This window comes from Cucurbita pepo, chromosome LG11 (genome assembly GCF_002806865.2).
Source record: "Cucurbita pepo subsp. pepo cultivar mu-cu-16 chromosome LG11, ASM280686v2, whole genome shotgun sequence".
Classification (NCBI taxonomy): domain Eukaryota; kingdom Viridiplantae; phylum Streptophyta; class Magnoliopsida; order Cucurbitales; family Cucurbitaceae; genus Cucurbita; species Cucurbita pepo.
In genome coordinates this window covers 3315890-3340070 of record NC_036648.1, presented here as the reverse complement: position 1 = coordinate 3340070, position 24181 = coordinate 3315890, and the positions used below count along the sequence as shown (strand labels likewise).

The window sequence follows — 24181 nt, the reverse complement described above, 5'->3', positions numbered from 1 at the left end:
TATATAAATTAATTAATAAATAGAAACTTAAAATAAATTAAAACTAAGTTAAAAATATTTAATTAATAGAGACTTAAATGCACTTAAATTAATTTATAATATTTATATCAATTAATTAATTGATAGAAACTTAGAAGCAACGAAAAATAATTAGAGGGTGCATTTCTCTCCTCTTTATTCATCTCTAAAAAAGATAATAAAACCTATATGGTAATTACCTAGATTTTAAAACGTCATAAACTAGGCTTAAACTGAAACCACCAAAAAGATAATAAAATCTATTTGGTAATCTATTGTTGAATGTAATCATGAGACTCGAGTAGAGATGTTCATTTAACTCTCTCGACGGGATGAAAAATTTCTATTTAAACCGAAAATAGAAAGAGTGGAAATAGATTTTTCTCTATTAGCTACACGTGATCGATCTTTGTCTCCGTCCTAGCCCAAATCCCTGCTTCACTTATATATATAATCCTACATGAGATACCCAATCTCCACGAAAATAAATGGAAAATCACCCGTATATAATCCCTAACCAAATTTAACATCAACTTTTCTTGACACTAACATTGTGACCCTTTTTTGAAGAACTTTGAAATAATGCTTTAAAACCCAACTCAAGTTCATGTTTTTCTTTTCCACAAAGTAGGAACCTACCCTGAAATTCAGACACAATCTAACTCGAGTTCATGTTCTTCAAACAACATGATTCAACATGTCTTGAATCATTAAAAGAGTATATCACATTATCGCATTCATAAACATAATTTCAATCTCTCGAAGTTGAAGCACACCTGATAGAAAATCTTCGTCCTTGTAGGGAGGTCCACTCGGTGGGACGAGAACAACTACAAAGCAATGGTCCTCCTGAAATCTAGCAGAAGAAAGAGAGACTNATGGTCCTCCTGAAATCTAGCAGAAGATGGACACTGTAATGTGCATCATTACCGTAAACATTCTATACATCATGTAAAGGAGAAATCAGCAAATTCAAATGTTCTTGATATTTTGAACATGATATACAGCCACCCAATGTACGTGAAGGTAAAAACTAAAGACTAGTTCTGTGGTTGGGGCTCAACCAAATCCTGTAGCGTAATTTTCCGTTCGATCGTCGGTAGCATCGTCCAGTGAATCCGAAAGCAGTGTATCCCACAGTCCATTTCATGGCTTCCTTCCCTGACAAAAGTGTTCTGAAAATGATAGCAGAGACCTTAAGAAGGTAAATACATAAGCAGTATGAACAACACAACTAACTTGGCTCCATAATGGATGTTTTGAGAGAATTTCATGCATAGTTTCAATAAGAATGGACTGGAAATTCGAGCAGTTCGGTCCAACCAATACACTAAGTACGATTTCTCGAACAAAAACGAAAGGATAAACAGCATAGCCTTGACAAGATATGACTAAAAAGCAATGCAAGAAGATTATAAGATCCTAAATAAGATGGAAACCCTTCAAAGTGATTCAAAGATTTGAAATATTAAGAATATGAATGTCAAATGGCAACTGTTCTTATTTTTCTTTTTCACTTTTGCAGCAGATAACAATGGAGTTCAAATAAGGTTAATTACAAGTTTGGTCCCTAAACCTTAACCCGTGTGCTTGTTTGGTCCTCAAACTTTGACATTTGCGTCTATTACGTCTTTAAACTTTCAATTTTGTGTCAAATAGGTCTCTAAGTCTTAACCTATTCAACATTTCTTAAACATCACGAACATATTAGACATGAAAATTGAAAGCTCCGAGATTGATTTAACATTTGTAAAGTTCAAGATCAAATAAACATGTCCCCAGCGTTCATTGTGTTCATTTCGTTTAAGCATAAAGTGTTAATACATCACGNCCTAAATAAGATGGAAACCCTTCAAAGTGATTCAAAGATTTGAAATATTAAGAATATGAATGTCNCCTAAATAAGATGGAAACCCTTCAAAGTGATTCAAAGATTTGATATATTAAGACTATGAATGTAAAATGGCAACTGTTCTTATTTTTCTTTTTCACTTTTGCAGCAGATAACAATGGAGTTCAAATAAGGTTAATTACAAGTTTGGTCCCTAAACCTTAACCCGTGTGCTTGTTTGGTCCTCAAATTTTGACATTTGCGTCTATTACGTCTTTAAACTTTCAATTTTGTGTCAAATAGGTCTCTAAGTCTTAACCTATTCAACATTTCTTAAACATCACGAACATATTAGACATGAAAATTGAAAGCTCCGAGATTGATTTAACATTTGTAAAGTTCAAGCTCAAATAAACATGTCCCCAGCGTTCATTGTGTTCATTTCGTTTAAGCATAAAGCGTTAATACATCACAATACAAGCCAAGCTAAAACCAAGGGCCATTAACCAATCCTTGAGTGTCTAGATATTCTTTCTTCGGATGAGAAATCATTCAGAAACTAAAAAGATCATGAACAGCCTAATACAAAAAAGGCTTCCAAACAAGGTTGGCCAAAACAAACTATATTAAACTGTGGGTTCCAGTTGTGTAGCTGAAAACAAGATTGACGACTAGTCTAGCACAATAAAAACCGAACAAGACGTGAAACGAAATGAAAAAGGTAAAACTTACATCAAAATGCTGAGGATAATCCAATAGTTTTTCCTTGATTATGAACATCTACAAAATTTTGTAAATACAGGCAGCAGGCGCCCTCAAGTTTCAGTGCTTCTTAAACAACTTCAGATGAAACATTTGCAGCCAAAAGCGTTCCACGAAACCCTTCCTCGGTATGTTGCATGTTCATTTTGGGATCAGAAAGCTCATCTGTCCATCACCAAGCATACAAGTCAAGGACATTAACGACCACTTTTTTTTTTTTTTAAGATATGAAACAAGAAAGCTCCAAACTTATTGAAAACCTATGAGAATGCTAAGAGAGTTGTAAAATGCATTGTCGATGATTCCAGGCATAGATGGCAGTACAATAATGCGTTACNAACCTATGAGAATGCTAAGAGAGTTGTAAAATGCATTGTCGATAATTCCAGGCATAAATGGGGTAGTACAACAATGCACTATTTTGTTAGAAGATCGCGATTCGCTGCAGTAACAGACTCCGCCAAAGTAACAGTCACTCAATGTCTACAGTAAGCCATCAAAAAGCCCCAAAAAAGTTTAATAGATGCAGAAGCTACCAGTTACATAATTGTGATGGTGTGAGATCTCACATCGATTGGAGAGGGGGACGAAACATTTTTTATAAGGGTGTAGAAACCTCTCCCTAGCAGACGCGTTCTAAAACCGTGAGGCTGACGACGATACACAGTGGGCCAAAGCGGACAATATCTACTAGCGGCGGGCTTGGACAGTTACAAATGGTATCAGAGCTAGACACTGGGCAGTGTGCCAGGAAGGAAGCTAGGCCTCTAAGGGGAGTGGGTTGTAAGATCCCACATCGGTTGGAGAGGGGAACGAGTGCCAACGAGGACGCTAAGGCCCCGAAGGGGGGTGGATTATGAGATCCCACGTCGGTTGGAGATAGGTACAAAGCATTCTTTATATGGGTGTGGAAACTTCTCCCTAGCAAACACGATTTAAAACCGTGAAGCTAATGGCAATACGTAACGAGCCCAAGCAGACAATATCTGTTAACGGTGGCTGTTACAGATTAGGCTAGATCACAAGAGGCATTTTATATTATTGATATTATTGATGGGTCCTAAGTGAATAGAGCTTATCCAAGAATTCGGTGAGCAGGCAGACATATAGNATTTTTTATAAGGGTGTGGAAACCTCTCCCTAGCAGACGCATTCTAAAACCGTGAGGCTGACGACGATACACAATAGGCCAAAGCGGACAATATCTACTAGCGGCGGGCTTGGACAGTTACAAATGGTATCAGAGCTAGACACTGGGCAGTGTGCCAGCGAGGAAGCTAGGCCTCTAAGGGGAGTGAGTTGTAAGATCCCACATCGGTTGGAGAAGGGAACGAGTGCCAACGAGGACGCTAAGGCCCCGAAGGCGGGTGGATTATGAGATCCCACATCGGTTGGAGATAGGTACAAAGCATTCTTTATATGGGTGTAGAAACTTCTCCCTAGCAGACGCGATTTAAAACCGTGAGGCTAACGGCAATACGTAACGAGCCCAAGCAGACAATATCTGTTAACGGTGGCTGTTACAGATTAGGCTAGATCACAAGAGGCATTTTATATTATTGATGGGTCCTAAGTGAATAGAGCTTATCCAAGAATTCGGTGAGCAGGCAGACATATAGAGTTAGTGTATCTAAAATCACCTAAATGGAGAACACTTATCAGATCCAAACCAACATCAAAAGAAGAAAAACCTTGCATGATTTAGACTTGAATTTATACAACAATTTGAGCAAGAAAATTGAAATTACCAGCAATATCTCGATGCTCATGAATCTCCGAATCCGTTACCCATAGTTTATCCCCAGGAAATATATTCTTGTCTGCCAAAGTATCCGTTTCTCCATCGATAATCCTATTACCCTTGCGAAGTATCTGGTTTTCCTTCACAACCTGCAGAAACAAGTTTTCCACGTGAGTTCGAAACATAAAACGTCATAATTAATTTCCTATTTTTGAGTTCGTACATACCGTCTTATCATTTTTTCGAAACACAAACAGTCACAGCATAAACATAACAGACTGCTTTAGAAAATAGTCCAAAGCTTGGTTCACCAAAATGCAAGTTCAAAGAAAAAAAAAACTAAGTTTTCCCCCACATAATGCCTTATAAGATCCAGAAAAACAGACTATCTCTGGGTCTGTAGGCTTATCATTTGTATAAACACATGAATTAACATAAAATAAATAAATATTTGGGCACACGATTCAAGCATAGACCATGAAAGATGGTTTCAGAAAACCAATTCAAGCATCATATCCATCTGTTGTGCAAAGCTTACCCCAAAACATTCCCATATCATCATTTTTAGCTGGTATACTGAAGTTGAACCAGATACTTTCAGATTAACAAAATTCCCGGAATTTGTCTTTCTTGCACGCTTTGAGATTCGGCGATCTGGATCAAAGGTGGATTCGGGAGCTTCCAAAATTGATTTTGGCGCTTCCTTCCCCCGGGAGAAATATACACAAATATCTTCACCAATATAATTTAGTTTCTGCATTAGCTCGCAGCTTTCTTGTTCTCCTATACATTCTTCACATATCTGCTCGATTGACAGACCACTTTATTAGGACCAATTAAGCAAGCAAGATTTCAAGTATCAAGGCAACAACTTAAATATCGCAAGGTAGTTGAGAAATTCAAGCCCTGTTCATATCTAATCCAAAACAGTTTTCTTTCTTTAAAACCTATCAATATATAATTAATAGATGATTTATATTGAGGGAAACAGACGACTTCTTCAAGGCAAAGAAAGGGAGATAGATCATTTTATGGTTACTTCGAGCTTTAATTATATCTGTTGAACGCATATTCGCTGAACCCAATGAATTTGAAAACGTACAAGAGAACCCAGATTACCTACCAAACAGGCCACGCTAAATATAAAAATATTTTCAAAGAAGAAATACTTTCTAAATTCCACTTCCAAGTTCCAATGGTTTTATGTCCTCCAAGTTCCAATAGGTTTTATGTTTTGCTTCCATTTGTTTGAGTTTTATAATAACAAATGTTTTTGACATTTGGATTCGTTTTTTTGTTGCTACTTAGACTAATTTACTTGTCATTTGGGATGTTTGCGTTTTTTGCATTTATTGCCATCATGGTTGTTTTAACAAAGTTTCGTTAAGATGACTATTTCTTTTAAAGAATAATAAACGGAAAAAAGACATCCATGGGGAACCCAATCCCCACCAAAATAAATGAGGAATTTTGCGGGGTGGCGAGGATGGGGATGGGGAAGGCTTCGCCGTCCCCACCCGGTTCCATGGACATATCTAGATATTTGGTTGTAGCAATTGAAGAACTTTTTGGAATGTTTTAAGAAACCTGTTTGAATTTTTGTAGTTTGTTTGGTTTATAATTTCTTCTATGTGTGTTTTCTCTCAAAAGCTATAGAAACTATATAAAAAATACAACTAACCCTAACAAATGGAAATAGATTTAAGGTTCAAGGTTACCTCAGGATCAGTCTTAAGTATTAGTTGTTTGAAGTCCCCATTACTAACTTCATCATTGGAACTGAGATTCTCTTCAGCCATTGACTTCTCTTTGGAGGATCCATTCATATCATTCCCTACACAACTACTTGACTCAATCACGGCAGAGATGCCGCGTGCCTCGCTACCTTTCCACTCTTCACAGAAGAATTTCCAGTCGTTCTCTGAAATGATTGTTAAAACATCTGCCTAAAATTGAGGGAACAAAAAAGAAAGACGTAAAAAGATATGAAATTTTAAGGGAAACATTTTTTTTACTTCATAAGATTTATAATCACATTATTCACCATGAAGGAGAGTAAATTTCAGAAATTGTGTTAGAGAAGTCACAGTAAATTACTACAAAAAATGAGAAAATCAATTTTCACCTCTAAGCTTGTCAAGTTCTATCAATTTTAACCAATAACTTTCAATTTCATCAAATTTTACCTCTTAATTTTAACCTTGAGCTTTAAATAGTGTTGCAATTTTGACCCTTTGACAAGTTCTCGTTCCAAATATCATTAAAAGAAATTCTCTTATAAGTTCAATGAAGGTTAATAACAACCGAGTTCAGAGTCATGTGATTGTCTATGTAATCAAAGAATGTTTTAAGATAATATTAATAAAAGAATAATAAATCAAACTAAATATATATGTATATATCTATATATATATATATATATATATATATATATATATATATAAAGGAACCCTATGGTGCAACATCATCAGAGCCTTAATATGGAACTTTGGTTGGAAAGGAATACTCATATTTTCAACAACTCAATGGACTCTTTTGGCTAAGTTGAAGAGTTTTTTGTAACCCTCCCATGGGCTTTTGGGATATTATCTCTTGTTTGTAGATTTCATTTGTATATGACCTCTTGTATATTGTATTTATGGCAAAATTAATATAATTACTCCCGAACTTTCAAAAGTTTCAATAATACCTTAAACTTTAAAAAAGAAAAAAACTAAAAAATACTCTTACCAATAGTTTTGGATGGAAACCGTTAATACTTTGTTTAAAAAATACCCTTGAATTTTCAAGTGTTCAAAAAAATATCCTTGAACTTTCCGAAGTTTGATTAATACCCGTGAACTTCTTTAAAAAAAAATATCAAAAGCACCCTTTAACTTTTTTTAAAGTTAAAAAAATACCATTACTGTTAGTACCACGTTTCAAATATACCCATGAACTCTCAAAAGTAACATTAATATCCTTTATTAAAAAGAAAGTATTAAAAACTTACTATCATTAGTAGGTGGACAAAAACCGTTTATCTACACCTCATAGATTATCTTCCTCTTTGATTTTCTCTCTCGTTTACTTCAACCTATGACTCAACAATTCCTCATTCCTTATCTTTTGTCTCTCGGTTCTTGAAGACCCACTTAATCCCTTTTGTTTGTTCCTCAATCTCTAAAATTTCCCACATTTCTCTTCTTCTTTTTTTTTTTCCCTCTCTCTCTCCTTACCTATCAAAACTTTTAATAAAAAATGAGGAATTCTCTCCTTTATGAGTATTTCCAAGCATGAATAANCTCTCTCTCTCCTTACCTATCAAAACTTTTAATAAAAAATGAGAAATTCTCTCCTTTATGAGTATTTCCAAGCATGAATATAAAAAACTTCAACATCCAAATAGACAATTTGTTTTCAAGTTAATTATTTCCCAATTCAAGCTAATCTTAATGAAATTGGATGTTAAAGTTTCTTATGTTTATGTTTGAAAATGCTCATGTATGAGAGAGCCCATCTTTTCTATTTAAAGTTTTGATATTGAAGAAGAGAAAAGAAAAAGTAATGGGAGAAGTTCTAGAGATTGAGGAATGAAATCAGAGAATCAAGAGTGTATTCAATAATCAAGGAAAAGAATATGAGAAATGAGAAATGGTTGACTCATGGGTTAAAAGTAGAGGAGAGAGATTATAACAAAGATGGAGATGATCTGTGAAGTGTAGATACACGGTTTCTGTCTAAATACTAATGGCAATAACTTTCTTAACTTTTTTCTAAAATTTTAAGGGTGTTTAATGCTACTTTTGAAAGTTCATGGATATTTTTGAAACGTGATACTAACCGTTCCGTTCATATACTAACGGCAAATGTATTTTTGAACACTTTAAAAAAACTTAAGTGTATTTTTGAAGTTTCTAAAACTTTTCAAGTGTATTAACGAAAATTTGAAAGTTCAAGGGTATTTTTGAAACAAAATATTATCGGTTTCCATTTAAAATAACGATAAGAGTATTTTTGAAACTTTGTTGAAAGTTAAGGATATTGTTGAACTTTTGAAAGTTCAGGAATATTTTTAGATAAAGTACAAAGTTGAAGAGTATTTTTATTAATTTAACCTTTTATTTATCTATGAACTCATCATTTCTTCCCGAAAAGTAATAAATAATATATATAAAATAAAATAATGTTGCAAGCGAAGGAGAAAATATTGCATTCGAATAAAGTTGTGAAGTATACTTACAGTGGACTTCTGCTGCACCGTACCACGTTTGCAGATCAGGTCAGGAGGCCTTTTAAGGAGGCGTGAATGCTGCATCCAAATACACATACATAAGTCAAATTGCAGCAATTATTCAAAAATTAGAAGGAAAAAACTCATAAGAGCTCAAACTAAGAGAGTGATAAACCTGAAACAAAAATAAATGATTTTAAGATCAATAGAAAAACATTTAGAACCATGCTTCACAATCACGGTCAAATTGAGCCCGAGGAATTTTGATACGAAATAAGGTGTCTCAATCATGCCACAAAAACTTCATGGTAGATCACAAGATTATACCATACATGTTTGGATTTAGGGAGGTTTTATTGTATTTTTTAATTTTAAAGTTTTAAGTATAATTAGTTAATGGTCATTATGGTATTAAGGCTATAAATAGTCATTCACGTTGTTGCTTTCGTAGGAAGATTTTGGATATTAAAAATGAAGTTTGCATATTATGCTTCTTAAGTTATGAGCTTGTTCCTTTACATTTCTTGTGTTTAGATTTGCATGCTAGAGTCATTCAAGATCTTGATTCGAATCACGAGTTTTCTTTACTTTTGATCTTGATCATCAAGGTAATTCACTCCAAAACTTTCCCTTGGGTGGATTTCTTATCGTTTTTGGGATTCTTAGATCAAATCCTAAGAGTTTCATATCAAGGGTATAAAAATTTAAATAATCAAATGACACCATGCATTATGAATGCTGCCTAAAATGAGTTCAATGGAGAATTAATAATCGAAAAATCTCAAGAAGTCAGTAAGTCACATTACCTTTTCACACCTCAGAAAATTGATCACGCCATCCAAATCTTCAGGCTTCTCTACAAATGAAGCACTCTTTCCACTTGCATTGATGTAGTTTCTCCACTTTGAAAGCCATGAGGTAGGCACCAAATAATACTTGCAGTGCAGAGAAAGCGGAATGAATTTTCCAACGGCTAACCTTTCATGATTTTGTCGCTGTTTAAGCTTCACTCCTCTGAAAGATAAAAAAAGGTTAGGCAATTCTTCAAGTAAATCAAATATAAGTTCACTCGAACGTAATGAAATGACCTTATTGAATCTTCCATGACTGCCACTTCAGATAACTCCTCACTGCACAGAGAACACTGTCGTGCATCTGAGGGAAAAGTTGGAACCCCTATAGGATCATCAGGTTTTAGAGTAATAGCATCTTCATGTAAGAAACACCAGAGATCTTCTGGAACCAGGACTCGCTTAGCTCCAGTAGCTTGCTCGGGCAAAAGTTGTCCATGAGGACACCTGATTGAGGCTGTCGGATCTGCATCGGCTTCAGAAGGAGCATCAAGAATTTTCCGTTTAACCCACTGTTGCAACCTACAAGCATTATAGAGAAGCATGAGTGATACATGGGCTGCACAGTATAACTCAGAGATCAAGGGAACTATATAGAAGTTTGAGACAACAGTAATAGACAACAGCACTGTGGTTTAAATTAGGGTGATTGATGTCTACATCTCCATCATTTGGTTTCTCTACAGGCCCTTGGATGGAGCATAGACATCTTCAAAATGAAGAGCCTCCTTGATAAAATAGTCAAATTGGTATATACTTTGGGGAGGACTTTCAATTGGGGATGCCTCTTTTTCTACCACTTTACCTTAAAATTTCGGTTTTGATGAAAACCAAGAACCTAAAAGTCAGTCACATCTGGAATGCTGATTCTTCTTTCTGGGGATTCAGATTTAAATAGAAACTCGAAGATCGAGAAGTTGTGAAGTAGATTTCTCTAATGTAGATCATGAACGATTCCGTCTTCATCACTTTCAGGATAGATGGCTTCTTGCTCAAGACTCACAGCTAATCCGAAGTCTTGATTGCAACGGGGATTTGGGAAAATTCCCATCCAAGGAAGGTCAGGATTTCATATGGAAGTTTCTTTAATTTATATCTAATACTCGTGATAGTCTAACATAAGTATACGAAAAGATATCTCTCTCCAAACTAATATGCTGAGCAAAAGAACCAAAGAAACTCAAGACCATCTTTTCCTTAATGGCTTCTAATTATAGCATAATTTTTTTGTTCTTTCAATTGACACAGTTCTTCTCAGTAGTATCATTGACTTGCTGCATATAAGTTTCAATCATAAACCCTTCAAAGCTGAAGCCTAGACAATCTGGATGAATCTAATCCATTTCTATGTCCTATTGGATTTTATGGCTTCAAAGAAACCATAGAAGAAAGGAGAAACAAACATGGTTGTGAGAACAGCAGAATTGCAGATAAGAATAAATCAACATTTAACAAGGCCACAGGTGTTTAACACTCAAGCAAGAAGCAAGTTCATTTGCTAACGAAGCATCAGCTAATCAGCATGACAAGAAAATCCAAGAATTTCGAAACAATACCATGTCCTAGAAACGATATATGTTCCATTTGGATAACTGCCCGAAAGTGCACTCAACGCAATTTCTTTCATTGATATTCTTCGGTCCCTGTAGCCGTCAGCGCAAACTACATTTTGAGCACCAGCAATAAGGCAATCCATACAGATATCTTCATTCGTCAGTTTGGGGCCCCCACCATACTAAATTTTACAAGATTGCAGAAAGAGAAGTCAGTCATACGAAAAAGACGAATTCAGTGCTAAAATAACATCGAGAACAGTGTATGTACTAAGGATCACACAAGGATGAAACCCTAAGGCCAAGGAGAGATATACAATGTGTAGAATTCTTGATAGAACAATTGAAGCACATACCTTGGAGAACAGCTTGTCCCAAGCCTTGATGGACAATCTCTTTATGCAGGTAACCTTTGATATCGGAACTTTTCCATGCGAACACTGTATAGGCGAATTATCAAGAATGCTGCAAACCATAAAAAAGTACAGTGTCACAAACAAGCGACAATAGCTTCATTTATGGCCATCAAGCAAGCAACAAGGACAAACCTTAGAACAACTTCAAAAGAAAAAGAACAAATATTATTTATGTACTTACGGTGGGGAGACCTTATCAGCCCACTGGCGAAGCCAGTCTATGGAAATCCAACAAAAGGGTTCCTCAAGTGAGTGAACGGGGGCTTCAGAAAGAATTGATCGGACCTCCTGTCTTCGATCATTGATAAAGCCCAGTTCAACTTTCTTCTTTGATTCATATTCTTGGCAAGCTATAACAAAGGATTCATTTAAACTACTTATCTCATCACACAGATGTGATGGAAGAGACAAGCCATCCTGGAAAGGAACCATGTTGCCTTCTACTTCTTTACTATCAGCATTAGAGCTAGTAACTTTTTTTGTGGTCTTCCCAGTGCCTCTTAAATTATACATCAACATATAGGCATCATTAGATGAAAAGATGTCAGTGGAACAACAGGTACCGGTCTCTGATGATTGCTGAACCCCATTCGTTGGATTCCCTTCAACAGTAACATTTACTTCTTCCTTGGAAGCTAACTCGGCTCTAACAGATTTAGAATTAGCATTTGATGATTTTTCTGCAAACGGATGATGACCTAATTTTGAGACATTTTCGTCATCAAATTCCCACCACTGCCCTGTGTTTTCATCCTTGATGTGAGCTACGTAATGGCCACTGTTGACAGCGGTACCTTTATGAATCAGAACTGCTGACAAATCATATATTGATTCAGACTGAGAAGATTCAGCTAGCCTGTCCCGCATATCCAACACTCCAGGAAAAGAAAATGCAGATGTGATTTTCTTCTTCGTTGTAGTCTGCTGACACAAAGCAACAATAACAATCAAACCCAAAGGAGGAGTTAGAATGGAAAAAGAAACAAAAATAAAAGGCGAAAATCGACCGTACAAAACTTATATCACCCGCCAAATGTTTTTTAAAGATCTTCTCACAATTGTGAAAACTGAGAAGGAAGTTCAATAAATGGTTATACTTGACAGAATGAACCAACATGAAAACACATAAACTGGTGATTACTTCTCAAATGACATTAGTTACTGAGAGCCAGTAAAGAGATGTGATGATTTTCAGTACCTTTGGAAGAAAAATACATCGCTTAAGCTGAAAATTTAGAACAGGGGGCAACGTACGTAGCTTGATATTGCGTGTAGCATTAACTCTGGATCTACATGACTCACAAAAGTATTGATTATCACCATGAAGCTCTTCCACACTAAGATAATCATTTAAACTTTCATCTAAGCTTTTCAAGCCCAGAACATTCAACTCCAACTCATAGAAGTCCTCCATTTTGGAAGAGGCTTCTGAATCTTTTCCGCACTGTGAGCACCTAAATATGAAGTCAGGATATCATTATCAACTTAAACTTAAATCAACGGAAACCTAGAATAAATTGTGCAAAGAAGTAGGGAACAATATTTTGGGGGATTGTTTATTTTTTTCCTTTTGATAAGAAACATAGACCATATATTGAAGAAAAGGCCATACAAAGAGAAATGTACAAGCCACCTAATTTTCAGAAAATGACATAAATCAATGCTCTATGCATAAAATTAATCAATAAAATTTGTGTCATAGCTTCATAAGAGGCATAATAGACTGTAGACTAGCTGAACAGAGAATCAGTGACCAACAAATTGAAAATTGAAAGGCGGCAGCAGCTAGAACCCAAAGTGATGTATCCTTTCAAAATAAATAGGCACCAACCATTTTCAAACTAAACTCACTGGTTCAACCAGACGAGCCGAGCCAAAAACACACAACATAGATACATTCATATCTAACAAAATCAACAGAAAGAACTGACCATCAAATGAATTATACAGTACTGGAAGAAACAAATATGATCCAGTGAACGATTAAACTTAAAAGCATACAACAGTCTACACTTGACAAAATGAGATATGAAGATATGAGAGGATGTATAATCGATCAAAAAGTAAGAGAAGAACGAGAATTATGGAATAATAATGCAATCACAATATTAATTGGTAAAGCTATTCAACTCGACTCTGGTAAAATAAATTCTACTTACGTAGTTACATGAGACACGCTTCCACGGAAAAGATCTTGAACGATAGTTTTTGCTTTAGAAACTTTTGAGTGACTTAAGCAATGTTCCAGCAGAGAAAGAAGCAAAGTCAGGAACTCGTGACTATCCTGCTGGACTCCATTATCTAACTCCAGTGTTTTTATGAAAGGGAATGAATCCACAAAAGCCAATTTACTGGCATGGAGGAGAGCAAAGAGACGTACAAGCTGATCTAGAACCGGATTTTGTTTCAGAACGTCTGACTCAACCGAAAATATGCCTTCCCTGAAGCACTTGTTCATGTACAGACACTGAAGGATGCTATTAGCATAGCATGTTGCACCAAGATTTGTAAGACCAGCAGGAAAGTCAGGAGAAGTACGTTGATCCTTGGAAGGATCTGAACCAAATGCTTGCACAATTTCTGAAATCTTTTGCCATAAGCCAACCTTCCTGCTACCAGTAGGAGGTGGAATCAACCCACAGAAACAATTTGGGTTATCCTTATTATTCACCCGGCATCCTTGACAAGTCGGCTTCCATATCATATATAGCTGATTGATGTCATCATTGGTTATTGCCCCAGATGAGTGAATTTTCCTGTAAATGATTAAACTTGATTCAGAACTCCTTAATACAGGCTACAAATCCGTGCAAAAGAATGGAAAACAAAATCATTATTACCTCAATAAATCAGAACTGTTATCAGCATTGTCCTCTTGTTTATGCCTTTTGTTCTTACTACGTGTCGTCGGCCGGCTCATCCTTGAAGACAAACTAATTCTGGGTACAGAACAAAACACCCTTTCAACTCAATGTAGCATTCATAACGTAGAATGAGTTACCTTAGCCAACATCAAAACAGAAAAGTGATAAAGAAATGAGATTATTAGCAACCAAAACCAAAAGTCTGCTAGAGCAAAGAAAGAACACGCGGGGTTGAGTTCCTTAACTACATCGACAATCTTTCATGATATTCTTATCTCTTTCAAAGGGGGAAAATCCCTTAGACAAACAACTTCACCCATGGAGGTCCATTTGACAAAATCAACAATAAATGAGGGGGGNGAAAATCCCTTAGACAAACAACTTCACCCATGGAGGTCCATTTTGACAAAATCAACAATAAATGAGGGGGGAAAAAAACACCCACCTGAACAAAGCAAACCTATATCGAAATAGAGTCCTTATAAAGGCCCCCCACCTGTCACACCGAGTAAATTTCCTCGAAAAGCACAGATGAAAACAATTTCCAATGGCACAAACAAAACAACACCCACAACATTCTGCAGTTCAAAATTAGGGGAAAATATGCGAGAATCAAATGGCATAGACTAAAGAAACGAATTGGGATTTTCGCCCACGAAACAAAACCCACAAAGAAAAAAANATGGCATAGACTAAAGAAACGAATTGGGATTTTCGCCCACGAAACAAAAACCCACAAAGAAAAAAGAAATCCCAGTTCCATCAAAAGAGTGAAGACGATCCGAAGCAAGAACTTGAAGGGTTTACCAGGAAGTGAAGAAGCTTGACGCGAGCTGAAGGGAGAAGAAGATCAAACGCAGAACAACATGAAATCAGGAGAAAAACAAAAGCTGTAACCCGGTGATCGGAGCTTACGGGCAACAATTGATTCGATTAATCTGTGGAGAAGGCATTTTGTGGCATTGTTTACTGTGATTAGTAATCAGAGGAAAAATTGGTGAGGAGAAAGAAAAGAGAGAGAGGTTGCAGGGTCTGTAAAGGGTGAGGGGTCAGACGGGTCAGAAGAACAGAACGGACTTCAGGAGAGAGAGAGAGAGAGAGAGAAGGAGAGAACTGTAAATTTATTTTCCATTTTACATTTTCTTTTATAAACTCGGAGTTTGGAGCCTTCCAAACATGGTTCGGGTCGGGTCGGGTCGGGTCATTTCCGTTTCACCGTCTTACCATTTTGATAATTACAAATTATTGGTTCAAGTTATTTATTTACATTTTTTAATGAAAATAAATTATTCATTTATTTATTTCCAAATATAATCCAGTTTGAAAATTTACTTTTCAAAAAATTACTTTTTAGTGAATAAATAATTGAAAAACTAAGAGTTATTTGCACTTTATTTGTAAATAGATGGTCATTGTAATTATAGTAATAAATATTTACTCGTTATTTTATTTATTTTTTAAAAGAGTGATGTTATTACGAGAAAACCAAATAATTATTATCTTATAAAATTAAATTGGTTTTTTTTTAGTTGGATTATTTAAATTAAATTGGTTTTTTTTATAAAGAAATTAAATAATTTAAACATTGGGAATATTGAAATGGGGGAATATATTGCTGTGTAGAACATGTTGCACGTGATCTGGCTAAATAAATTTGGTAAGTTAATAAATAATAAGTCATTTTTGGTTTATGTCGTTTTTTTAAATAAAGTAAATAAAAAATATTGAGGATGTACTTCTAAATATTTGTACATTTTTTTAGACTTAATTTAATTGTATGAGTTGTGAATTTTTTCAACGCTCAACCCAATTTAACCATAAAAATTTTAGTTGAGTTGGTTCAGTTACTCGAGTTATTTATTCAAATTTTTATTGTTAATTTTCATAAAACATCTATTTTTATTTATTTTTAAATATTTAATTAAAATTTTCTTCTCTCAATATAATTTAAAAAATCCTCTTTCAAATAATTAAAAATTATTTTTTAAAATTTTGATGAGTATAAATAATAATAATAAAAATTATAAAAATAAGTTTTTTTTAATAAATTTGAGTTAATTCAATATCGTTCATTTAGTATCATTCATCTAACACCCCTATCATCTAGTATCGTTCATCTAATACCTCTAACACCCCTATCATCTAGTATCGTTCATCTAACACCTCTATCATCTAGTATCGTTCATTCAACACCCCTAACATATCATCTAGTATCGTTCATTCAACACCCCTAACATTCATGACGGTCATTTCTTCTCGAATTAAAATTAGAAAAACTTTATTTAAAAATATAAAAATGATGTGAATAAAAATTTTATTTAAAAATATAATTAGGTTTAAATAAAAAATTATTCATAAACATTGCTTAGCGATTAAGACACCACACTTAAAATGGGAGGTTCGAATCCCTGTACAGTAAACAGGGGAGGCACTCACAGTTTATATAAAGGTTCATTTAAAAAGGCAATTTAAAAAGTGAAACTGATTTTGGCTCCACGTTCTGGGGAAACAGCATGAGCCATTGCACAATATGGGTCACCGCTATGAACCAGTGACACGAGGATTTTCAGTTCTACGTTTTACTAACTGGGCTATTTCGACCATTTCCGATATGTTGTCCTATTGCCTAGGGTCGATATTTACCCTTGTTTCCAGAGTTTCATGTCTACCCACTCCATCTGATCCAAGTACGAAAAAACTTGTACATAAGTAATTAAATGTAGTCTTCTTTTCTCGATTTCTTCGGTTGGAACGAGACTAGAAGGTAGGTCGGACCGAGGAAAAGAACAAGTCGACTCCATTATTGAGAGGCAAACATACTGTCTTTCACCGACACACCACTGCTTGGTTAACTTTAGTCACTTGATCAGCCCTGCAAAGTAATTAGCATAAGCACTGTTACTCAACCCACAGGTCTGTCAGTAGCATTGCCAGTGTTCCTGGTTCCTGGTTCCTGGTTTGGATAGAATACACCAAGGGTACTGGAAAATGTACCGCTAGATGGCCCCCTATTAGATCAATCACAGTGTAAGCCATATGAACTGTACAATGGCTACTTTGTTTCATTCAAGCCTTGAGATCAATGAAGGGAAATGGAGTTTGTTTGCTCTTCACCGCCGTGTTCATCGCTAACTTCGCTGACAAAAGATCTGCACGTCGAGATGCTCGGTGAGGAGCTTAACCACAACGTCACAATAACTCCACCTGAACTGTATAATGACTACTTTGGCTTGAGATCAATGAAGGGAAATGGAGTTTGTTTGCTCTTCACCGTCGTCGTTCATCGCTAACTTCACTGACAAAAGATCTGCACGTCAAGATGCTCGGCAGTTCGATAAGGTGAGGATCTTAACCACGACGTCATGACACTTTGCATCATACAAATGAAAGTTACTGTATTCAATTATGAACTGTACAATGACTACTTTGTTTCATTCAAGCCTTGAGATCAATGAAGGGAAATGGAGTTTGTTTCCTCTTCACCGTNTGTACAATGGCTACTTTGTTTCATTCAAGCCTTGAGATCAATGAAGGGAAATGGAGTTTGTTTGCTCTTCACCGCCGTGTTCATCGCTAACTTCGCTGACAAAAGATCTGCACGTCGAGATGCTCGGTGAGGAGCTTAACCACAACGTCACAATAACTCCACCTGAACTGTATAATGACTACTTTGGCTTGAGATCAATGAAGGGAAATGGAGTTTGTTTGCTCTTCACCGTCGTCGTTCATCGCTAACTTCACTGACAAAAGATCTGCACGTCAAGATGCTCGGCAGTTCGATAAGGTGAGGATCTTAACCACGACGTCATGACACTTTGCATCATACAAATGAAAGTTACTGTATTCAATTATGAACTGTACAATGACTACTTTGTTTCATTCAAGCCTTGAGATCAATGAAGGAAAATGGAGTTTGTTCGCTCTTCACCGTCACCGTTCATCGCTAACTTCACTGACAAAACATCTGCACGTCAAGATGCTCAGCAGTTCGATAAGGCGAGGATCTTAACCATGACATCACAAGTAACTCCAACCACTTTGCATCATACAAATGAAAGTTACTGCATTCAACTATGGGTCAAGTTAGGCTGCACCTTAAACTCCTCCAATCACAATCTCAGCTGCATCCTCGTTATGGAGCCGGGCTACACACTTCGGCCAGGAGTAGACTCGTGCCACAGTTTCAATTCTCATCTCATCAGCTGCATAAATCCATTAATAACACAAACAGCTCAGTTCATCCCCAAAACACCTTCTGAATTGGTTACTCGTTTAGATGCTCGCGGTATTGGAACTTTTGCACCAGCTGCTTCAAAAATCAGAGAAAAAAGTTACAATGATAAATCAGAATTGGTTTTTGTGTCTGAAACTGTCCTCCATAATATAGTTCTGAAACCAGTGAAACAGTGGTAGAAGAAACGATCCCGAGGATGTTATTATATAAACCTCGAACGTTTGTAATATTGCATCATGTGTAAAGAAGAAAGTTTATGACAAGAGACTAATGCTATTAAGGCTTTGATATTCAGCTGTGAACGAATATTGGAATCATGAGAATGTTATGCACAGTGAAAAGACAACAACAGATTAAGAAATAAAGCATAAGCATGGACACATACCTCTAAGGAGGAGCACATTACCCATCAGAAATGTCCACAAACAGAAGGCCGAATTATACTTGGTCAGTAAAAGAGATCTGTACGCCAATTCTGTAACAACCCAAGTTCACTGCTAGCAGATATTGTCCTCAATCGACCTTTCCATTCGGGCTTCCCTTCACGTCTGCTAGGAAGAGGTTTCTACACCATTATAAAGAATGTTTCAACCCAAACTCACTGCTAGCAGATATTGTCCTCAATCGACCTTTCCATTCGGGCTTCCCCTCACGTCTGCTAGGGAGAGGTTTCTACACCATTATAAAGAATATTTCGTTCCTCTCTCCAACCAATGTGGGATCTCACAGATCTCCTGTGATTGTGAGCCAAAATGGCAACATTAGTGCTGTAACCTGGAACAATTTATTTTGTTAAACAGCTACTCATGCCATCATTGTCAACCACCTTTGATAAAATTTAAATGCCATTTCAGACTCCCCTATTCTATGGTACTTTTCAAAAATAATTTTAAATGGGACAATATCCATTGGCAACCCAGATCTATGTAACTTCATAAATAGATCTTCTGCCTCCTTCATGTCACCACATATACAGTGACCTCTTATTAGTTCTGTGTAGGTTATCTTATCTGGTTCGTACCCCTTCCTCAGCATTTCATCATATAATTGAAGGGCAAAACGAATTTGTCCACACTTACAGGCACCACTTATCAATAAATTATAAGTAACAACGTCTGGAAAATGACCTAACAAAAGCATATCCTTTTTCAGAGAATAAGCATTGAATATGTTCCCTCCTTTAACTTGTGCGTGAATCAACGCATTGTAAGTAAATACATTTGGTAGCACGCCGGTGGCCAACATCTGATCCCTGATGGAGATTGCATTGCTCAGATCTCCATACCTTCCATAACAATCGATTATCAGGTTCCAGATACGAGGCTCAGGCACCATCGATTTCTCTAACATTGAATGAAGAAACTCATTAGCTTTGATAGCATCTCCACGAATACATAGACCTTGAATAATCATTTTGTATGAAATATGATCTGGAGAAACACCCATTCGTGACATGACATCATGGATATAGTAAACCTCATCAAATTGGCCCTCTTTACAAAGATCACTGATTAGAGTGTTGTATGTAAAGATATCCGGAATAAAACCCCTCTTGATCATATCAACAACACAGCCAAATGCAATTTTCTTATCTTGATTCAAACAAAGCCCGTGAATAAGGACGTTGTATGCAACGACATCAATCTCTGTCTTCTTTTCAACCATCTCAGACCATAAAGCAATAGCCTGAACCATATCTCCACCTTTAAAGTAACCATCCATTAATATAGTTGATGTGATTGCATCAACTGTTGTTTTAATATCATCATCAAGGACATCTTCAAGAAGCTTCCGAGCATCCTCCAGGATGCCTCTCTTGCATAATGCATGTAAAAGTATGTTATAGGTAATTCTACTTGGCTTAATACCACTATTAGCCATGGTATAAAATAGGTCGAGAGCTTTATCCATATTCCTATGAAGGCAGAAACCCTTAATAATAATGTTGTATGTGGCACAACTGGGAGAAGGACCCCTTTCTAACATTTCCCTAAAAAGAGAATCTGCTATCTCCATATCACAGTTTATACACAGTCCATTAAGAAGATAATTGTGTGTGAGTAAATCAACAACAAAACCTTGTCTTATCAACTTTCTCCGAAGCAAAAGAGCTGCTCCTAACTTTCCTTTTAAACACAAATCCCCAACCATGGCAGTGTAGTCAGGTTGCTAAACGGCCTCCCAAAAACATTTCTGAAGACCTGACTTCGCTAAACATATGCTTTCCCTGCAAAAATTTAGGCATTTAACAGATTTTTACAAGATGATACCTTGTAAACATATAAGGCATATAAGATCATTAGATATATTTAATAGCATAAAAACAATTGGGAGATGAAAAGAAGAATAAATGACATCAGCCATCCAATTTTTTAATTTTCTTATCCTCATCACAACTAGGAATAATAATACACCAACAATCATAAGTCATTGCACTCAATGAATATTCAACTCTAAAGAAGCAATAAGGGGCTATGCAGGAGAAGTACATCAACTTAATTTGAGTGAATATAAAGATGGATGTGAAAGGACTCATTGATGTCTTAATGAAGAAACGTGGAGGAATCCCAGTTTTTAGTAAAAAGATCAGAAGTTTCAGAACTCCAAGTTTTACACTAGTTCCCACAAATTCCCTAAAACCTTACTGAGGCAATGCCCCCCGACACTCTTATTTTTCGTGTCCCTTCTCTCTCGTCAAACCTTCAATTGATGGTGAGAATTATAGCTCGATAGCAAAGTTCACTTACAACTAACTATAGCAGACTCAGGTGATTCTAAGCTCACATAAGTACCTTTATTCTTTAAGGACACAGTGGTTTGTGCCCAGGAAATGTGAGCTATAGCATGAATTATAGCATCTGCTAATCATTTAACACAGAATTATCCAACAGCTACTTAAGAATAAATAGCCTCATCAAAATTATCTGCAGTCAGCGCAAGTAAAATTTTATAGTTATCACGATCTTTTAAGGATATAACGATTCCATGCATTAAACAAGGTTTACCCATATGCTCAGGAATTTTGAAATGAATTTGTTCTCCTTTTGGCTGGCACCTGACCCTTCCTTGGGACATCAAGACTTTTCTTTCCATAGTTTTGTCCGATCATCCTTTCAAGGAAGCTAAAGCTTTGTTGTGAAAATCTACCATCAGGGATTTTCTTTGGAATCATTGGAAATATGAAACCAAAGAGTTTATTGGATAAAGAGCTTCCTTTTGACAAGTTCTTTGATTCCATTGTTTATCATGCTATCTCTTTAGTGTAAATCTACAAATATCTTTTCTTCTTATAGTTAAGCTACTCTATTAACAAATTGCAAGCTTTTTGGAATCACCCTCGATTATTTATCCTTTTTTGTAATTTCATACATCAATGAAATTGTTTCTTAGGAAAAAAAAATAAGATTTACCTCGTCCGATATTATCCATTAAATAAGCAGGATGACTTTCATCTATGCACGTCCACATTGATGAAGAGATGATAATGTATTGAGATTTCGAACTACAAGAGTGAAAGCCTATATAATTAAAGATAAGCAAAAATCACCTCATGGCCTTCAAACGATCCAAACTACCCCTGAGAAGAGCGTCCAACACGTTGAAAACAGCCTGCGGATCTCCTTCGCCATCAAAATTACGCTTTTCTGAAAAACAATCCGAGAATCTCAACTCGCAATGGTCGTCAGTTTTCATCAAACTTTTAATAGCAGGCTGTAATGAATCCTCATCCTCGTTGGGCCTTCGCATGTAATGTATATAATCAGAAAGCATTAAGAAATTCATTAAAATTCTTTCAATTTCTTAATGTTAAAAGACAAAAGGTCAACTAATTACTGTAAAGTCGATGAAGTTTCGCACTCATTTCAGACGGAGCAAACCAAAGGATCGAAATATGTAGTCGTTTTACCTCGCCACTGCATCAACGTTAGGTAGGCCGTTAAAGACGGCGAACATCCGAGAAATATCGCGCTTGAGAAAGTTAAGGGCTCCGTTCAGGAATCCAACCACAGAAATGTGAGACGGAGGCGATTCAATTACAAACTGAACCACCAAAATGAACATGTGAACACCATATACGAAAAATTCTGATCAAAGAAACGTATGATAAAGGAATGGTAGAGGATAACTCACCGCCGCGAACATCATCGAGATAGCCGAATATTCTACTCTGGATTTCACTTCGTAATTCGAAATCAAATAACAATCTAGGCAATATGGAAGGCCCAAAGTTTCGACGACGCCGGTGAAATCAACAGCCGCGGCGAATTTCTTATAGCTGGCTGTGCTCCGCCGTCCCTCCAAGCAGACTGCAGTCTCCTCCTTTCTTCTATTCGTTTTTCACCTCACATTTTTTGAATTTCCGCATTTATTATACGACATGACACGAAATACTTAGGCTCGTTTTGCTGGAAGACGAAAGTCTCACCTACCTAATCTAGGAATGGAATCGCGTCTAATCTAGTAATGGAATCGGGTGAATTCTCTCTATTGGTGTGAGACATTACTTCTCCAAAATTAAAGTCGGCTCAAAGTGGACAATATCATACAATCAAAGTCTAGAGGGTGAATTCTCTCTATTGGTGTGAGACATTTTGGAGAAGCCTAAATCAATATCATACAACTTCTCCAAAATCAAAGTCGGCTTAAAGTGGACAATATCATACAATCAAAGTCTAGAGAACTTATGTTCAAAGTGGACAGTTCCGTCTAACAGTTTTTTTCACTAAACATAGCTATTTTTAAATAATGCAACTTCAAAAATAAATAAAATTAATAGATTTTATAAATCTAGCTAAAAATTAATTTTAATAAATTCCTTAAATTGATATGGGACAAAAAAAAAAAAAAAAAAAAAAAAAAAAAAAAAAAAAAAAAAAAAAAAAAAAAAAAAAAAAAAAAAAAAAAATCCATTAAATAAGCAGGATGACTTTCATCTATGCACGTCCACGTTGATGAAGAGATGATAATGTATTGAGATTTCGAACTACAAGAGTGAAAGCATATATAATTAAAGAAAAGCAAAAATCACCTCATGGCCTTCAAACGATCCAAACTACCCCTGACAAGAGCGTCCAACACGTTGAAAACAGCCTGCGGATCTCCTTCGCCATCAAAATTACGCTTTTCTGAAAAACAATCCGAGAATCTCAACTCGCAATGGTCGTCAGTTTTCATCAAACTTTTAATAGCAGGCTGTAATGAATCCTCATCCTCGTTGGGCCTTCGCATGTAATGTATATAATCAGAAAGCATTAAGAAATTCATTAAAATTCTTTCAATTTCTTAATGCTAACAGACAAAAGGTCAACTAATTACTGTAAAGTCGATGAAGTTTCGCACTCATTTCAGCCGGAGCAAACCAAAGGATCGAAATATGTAGTCGTTTTACCTCGCCACTGCATCAACGTTAGGTAGGCCGTTAAAGACGGCGAACATCCGAGAAATATCGCGCTTGAGAAAGTTAAGGGCTCCGTTCAGGAATCCAACCACAGAAATGTGAGACGGAGGCGATTCAATTACAAACTGAACCACCAAAATGAACATGTGAACACCATATACGAAAAATTCTGATCAAAGAAACGTATGATAAAGGAATGGTAGAGGATAACTCACCGCCGCGAACATCATCGAGATAGCCGAATATTCTACTCTGGATTTCACTTCGTAATTCGAAATCAAATAACAATCTAGGCAATAT

At 36.1% G+C, this 24181-nt stretch overlaps 2 protein-coding genes and 1 pseudogene across 6 annotated transcripts; all 3 read right to left on the bottom strand.

The window, feature by feature from the left end:
• Positions 1 to 914: 914 nt before the first annotated feature.
• Positions 915 to 15359, bottom strand: LOC111805051 (ubiquitin carboxyl-terminal hydrolase 26-like). 5 transcript variants are annotated; one of them, XR_002816605.1, is made up of 16 exons: positions 15057 to 15359; positions 14695 to 14827; positions 14226 to 14324; positions 13545 to 14141; positions 12584 to 12839; positions 11567 to 12306; positions 11326 to 11434; positions 10973 to 11151; positions 9654 to 9938; positions 9372 to 9579; positions 8575 to 8643; positions 6071 to 6298; positions 4891 to 5154; positions 4360 to 4501; positions 2582 to 2776; positions 915 to 1193 (listed from the first exon to the last, which is right to left on the bottom strand). XR_002816605.1 is itself a non-coding variant. In XM_023689920.1 (14 exons), exons 2-14 carry the CDS (start codon positions 14303 to 14305, stop codon positions 2682 to 2684), a joined length of 3252 nt encoding a protein of 1083 aa, XP_023545688.1. In that variant the 5' UTR covers positions 14306 to 14324; positions 15057 to 15359; the 3' UTR covers positions 2430 to 2681. The 5 variants fall into 5 exon arrangements, 1 of the variants encoding a protein (XP_023545688.1); XR_002816604.1 differs by lacking the exon at positions 14695 to 14827; XR_002816607.1 differs by lacking the exon at positions 14695 to 14827 and having other exon boundaries at positions 915 to 1179.
• Positions 15360 to 19142: 3783 nt separating this feature from the next.
• On the bottom strand, positions 19143 to 23162 carry LOC111805053 (annotated as a pseudogene).
• Positions 23163 to 23394: 232 nt separating this feature from the next.
• On the bottom strand, positions 23395 to 24175 carry LOC111805054 (pentatricopeptide repeat-containing protein At5g24830-like). Its single transcript, XM_023689921.1, has 3 exons — positions 24097 to 24175; positions 23873 to 24006; positions 23395 to 23704 (listed from the first exon to the last, which is right to left on the bottom strand). Exons 1-3 carry the CDS (start codon positions 24109 to 24111, stop codon positions 23509 to 23511), a joined length of 345 nt encoding a protein of 114 aa, XP_023545689.1. The 5' UTR covers positions 24112 to 24175; the 3' UTR covers positions 23395 to 23508.
• Positions 24176 to 24181: the final 6 nt, after the last annotated feature.

Bases quoted from the DNA above. Each gene is read 5' to 3' on its own strand.
- LOC111805054 (XM_023689921.1), bottom strand. The intron at 23,705-23,872 runs GTAAAACGACTA...TTACATGCGAAG, and splicing joins AACGTTGATGCAGTGGCGAG to GCCCAACGAGGATGAGGATT.
- LOC111805051 (XM_023689920.1), bottom strand. From the start codon at position 14,305: ATGAGCCGGCCGACGACACGTAGTAAGAACAAAAGGCATAAACAAGAG. The intron at 11,435-11,566 runs GTAAGTACATAA...TATGGTTTGCAG, and splicing joins GCTGATAAGGTCTCCCCACC to CATTCTTGATAATTCGCCTA. The intron at 9,939-10,972 runs GTATTGTTTCGA...TAATGCTTGTAG, and splicing joins TATATCGTTTCTAGGACATG to GTTGCAACAGTGGGTTAAAC.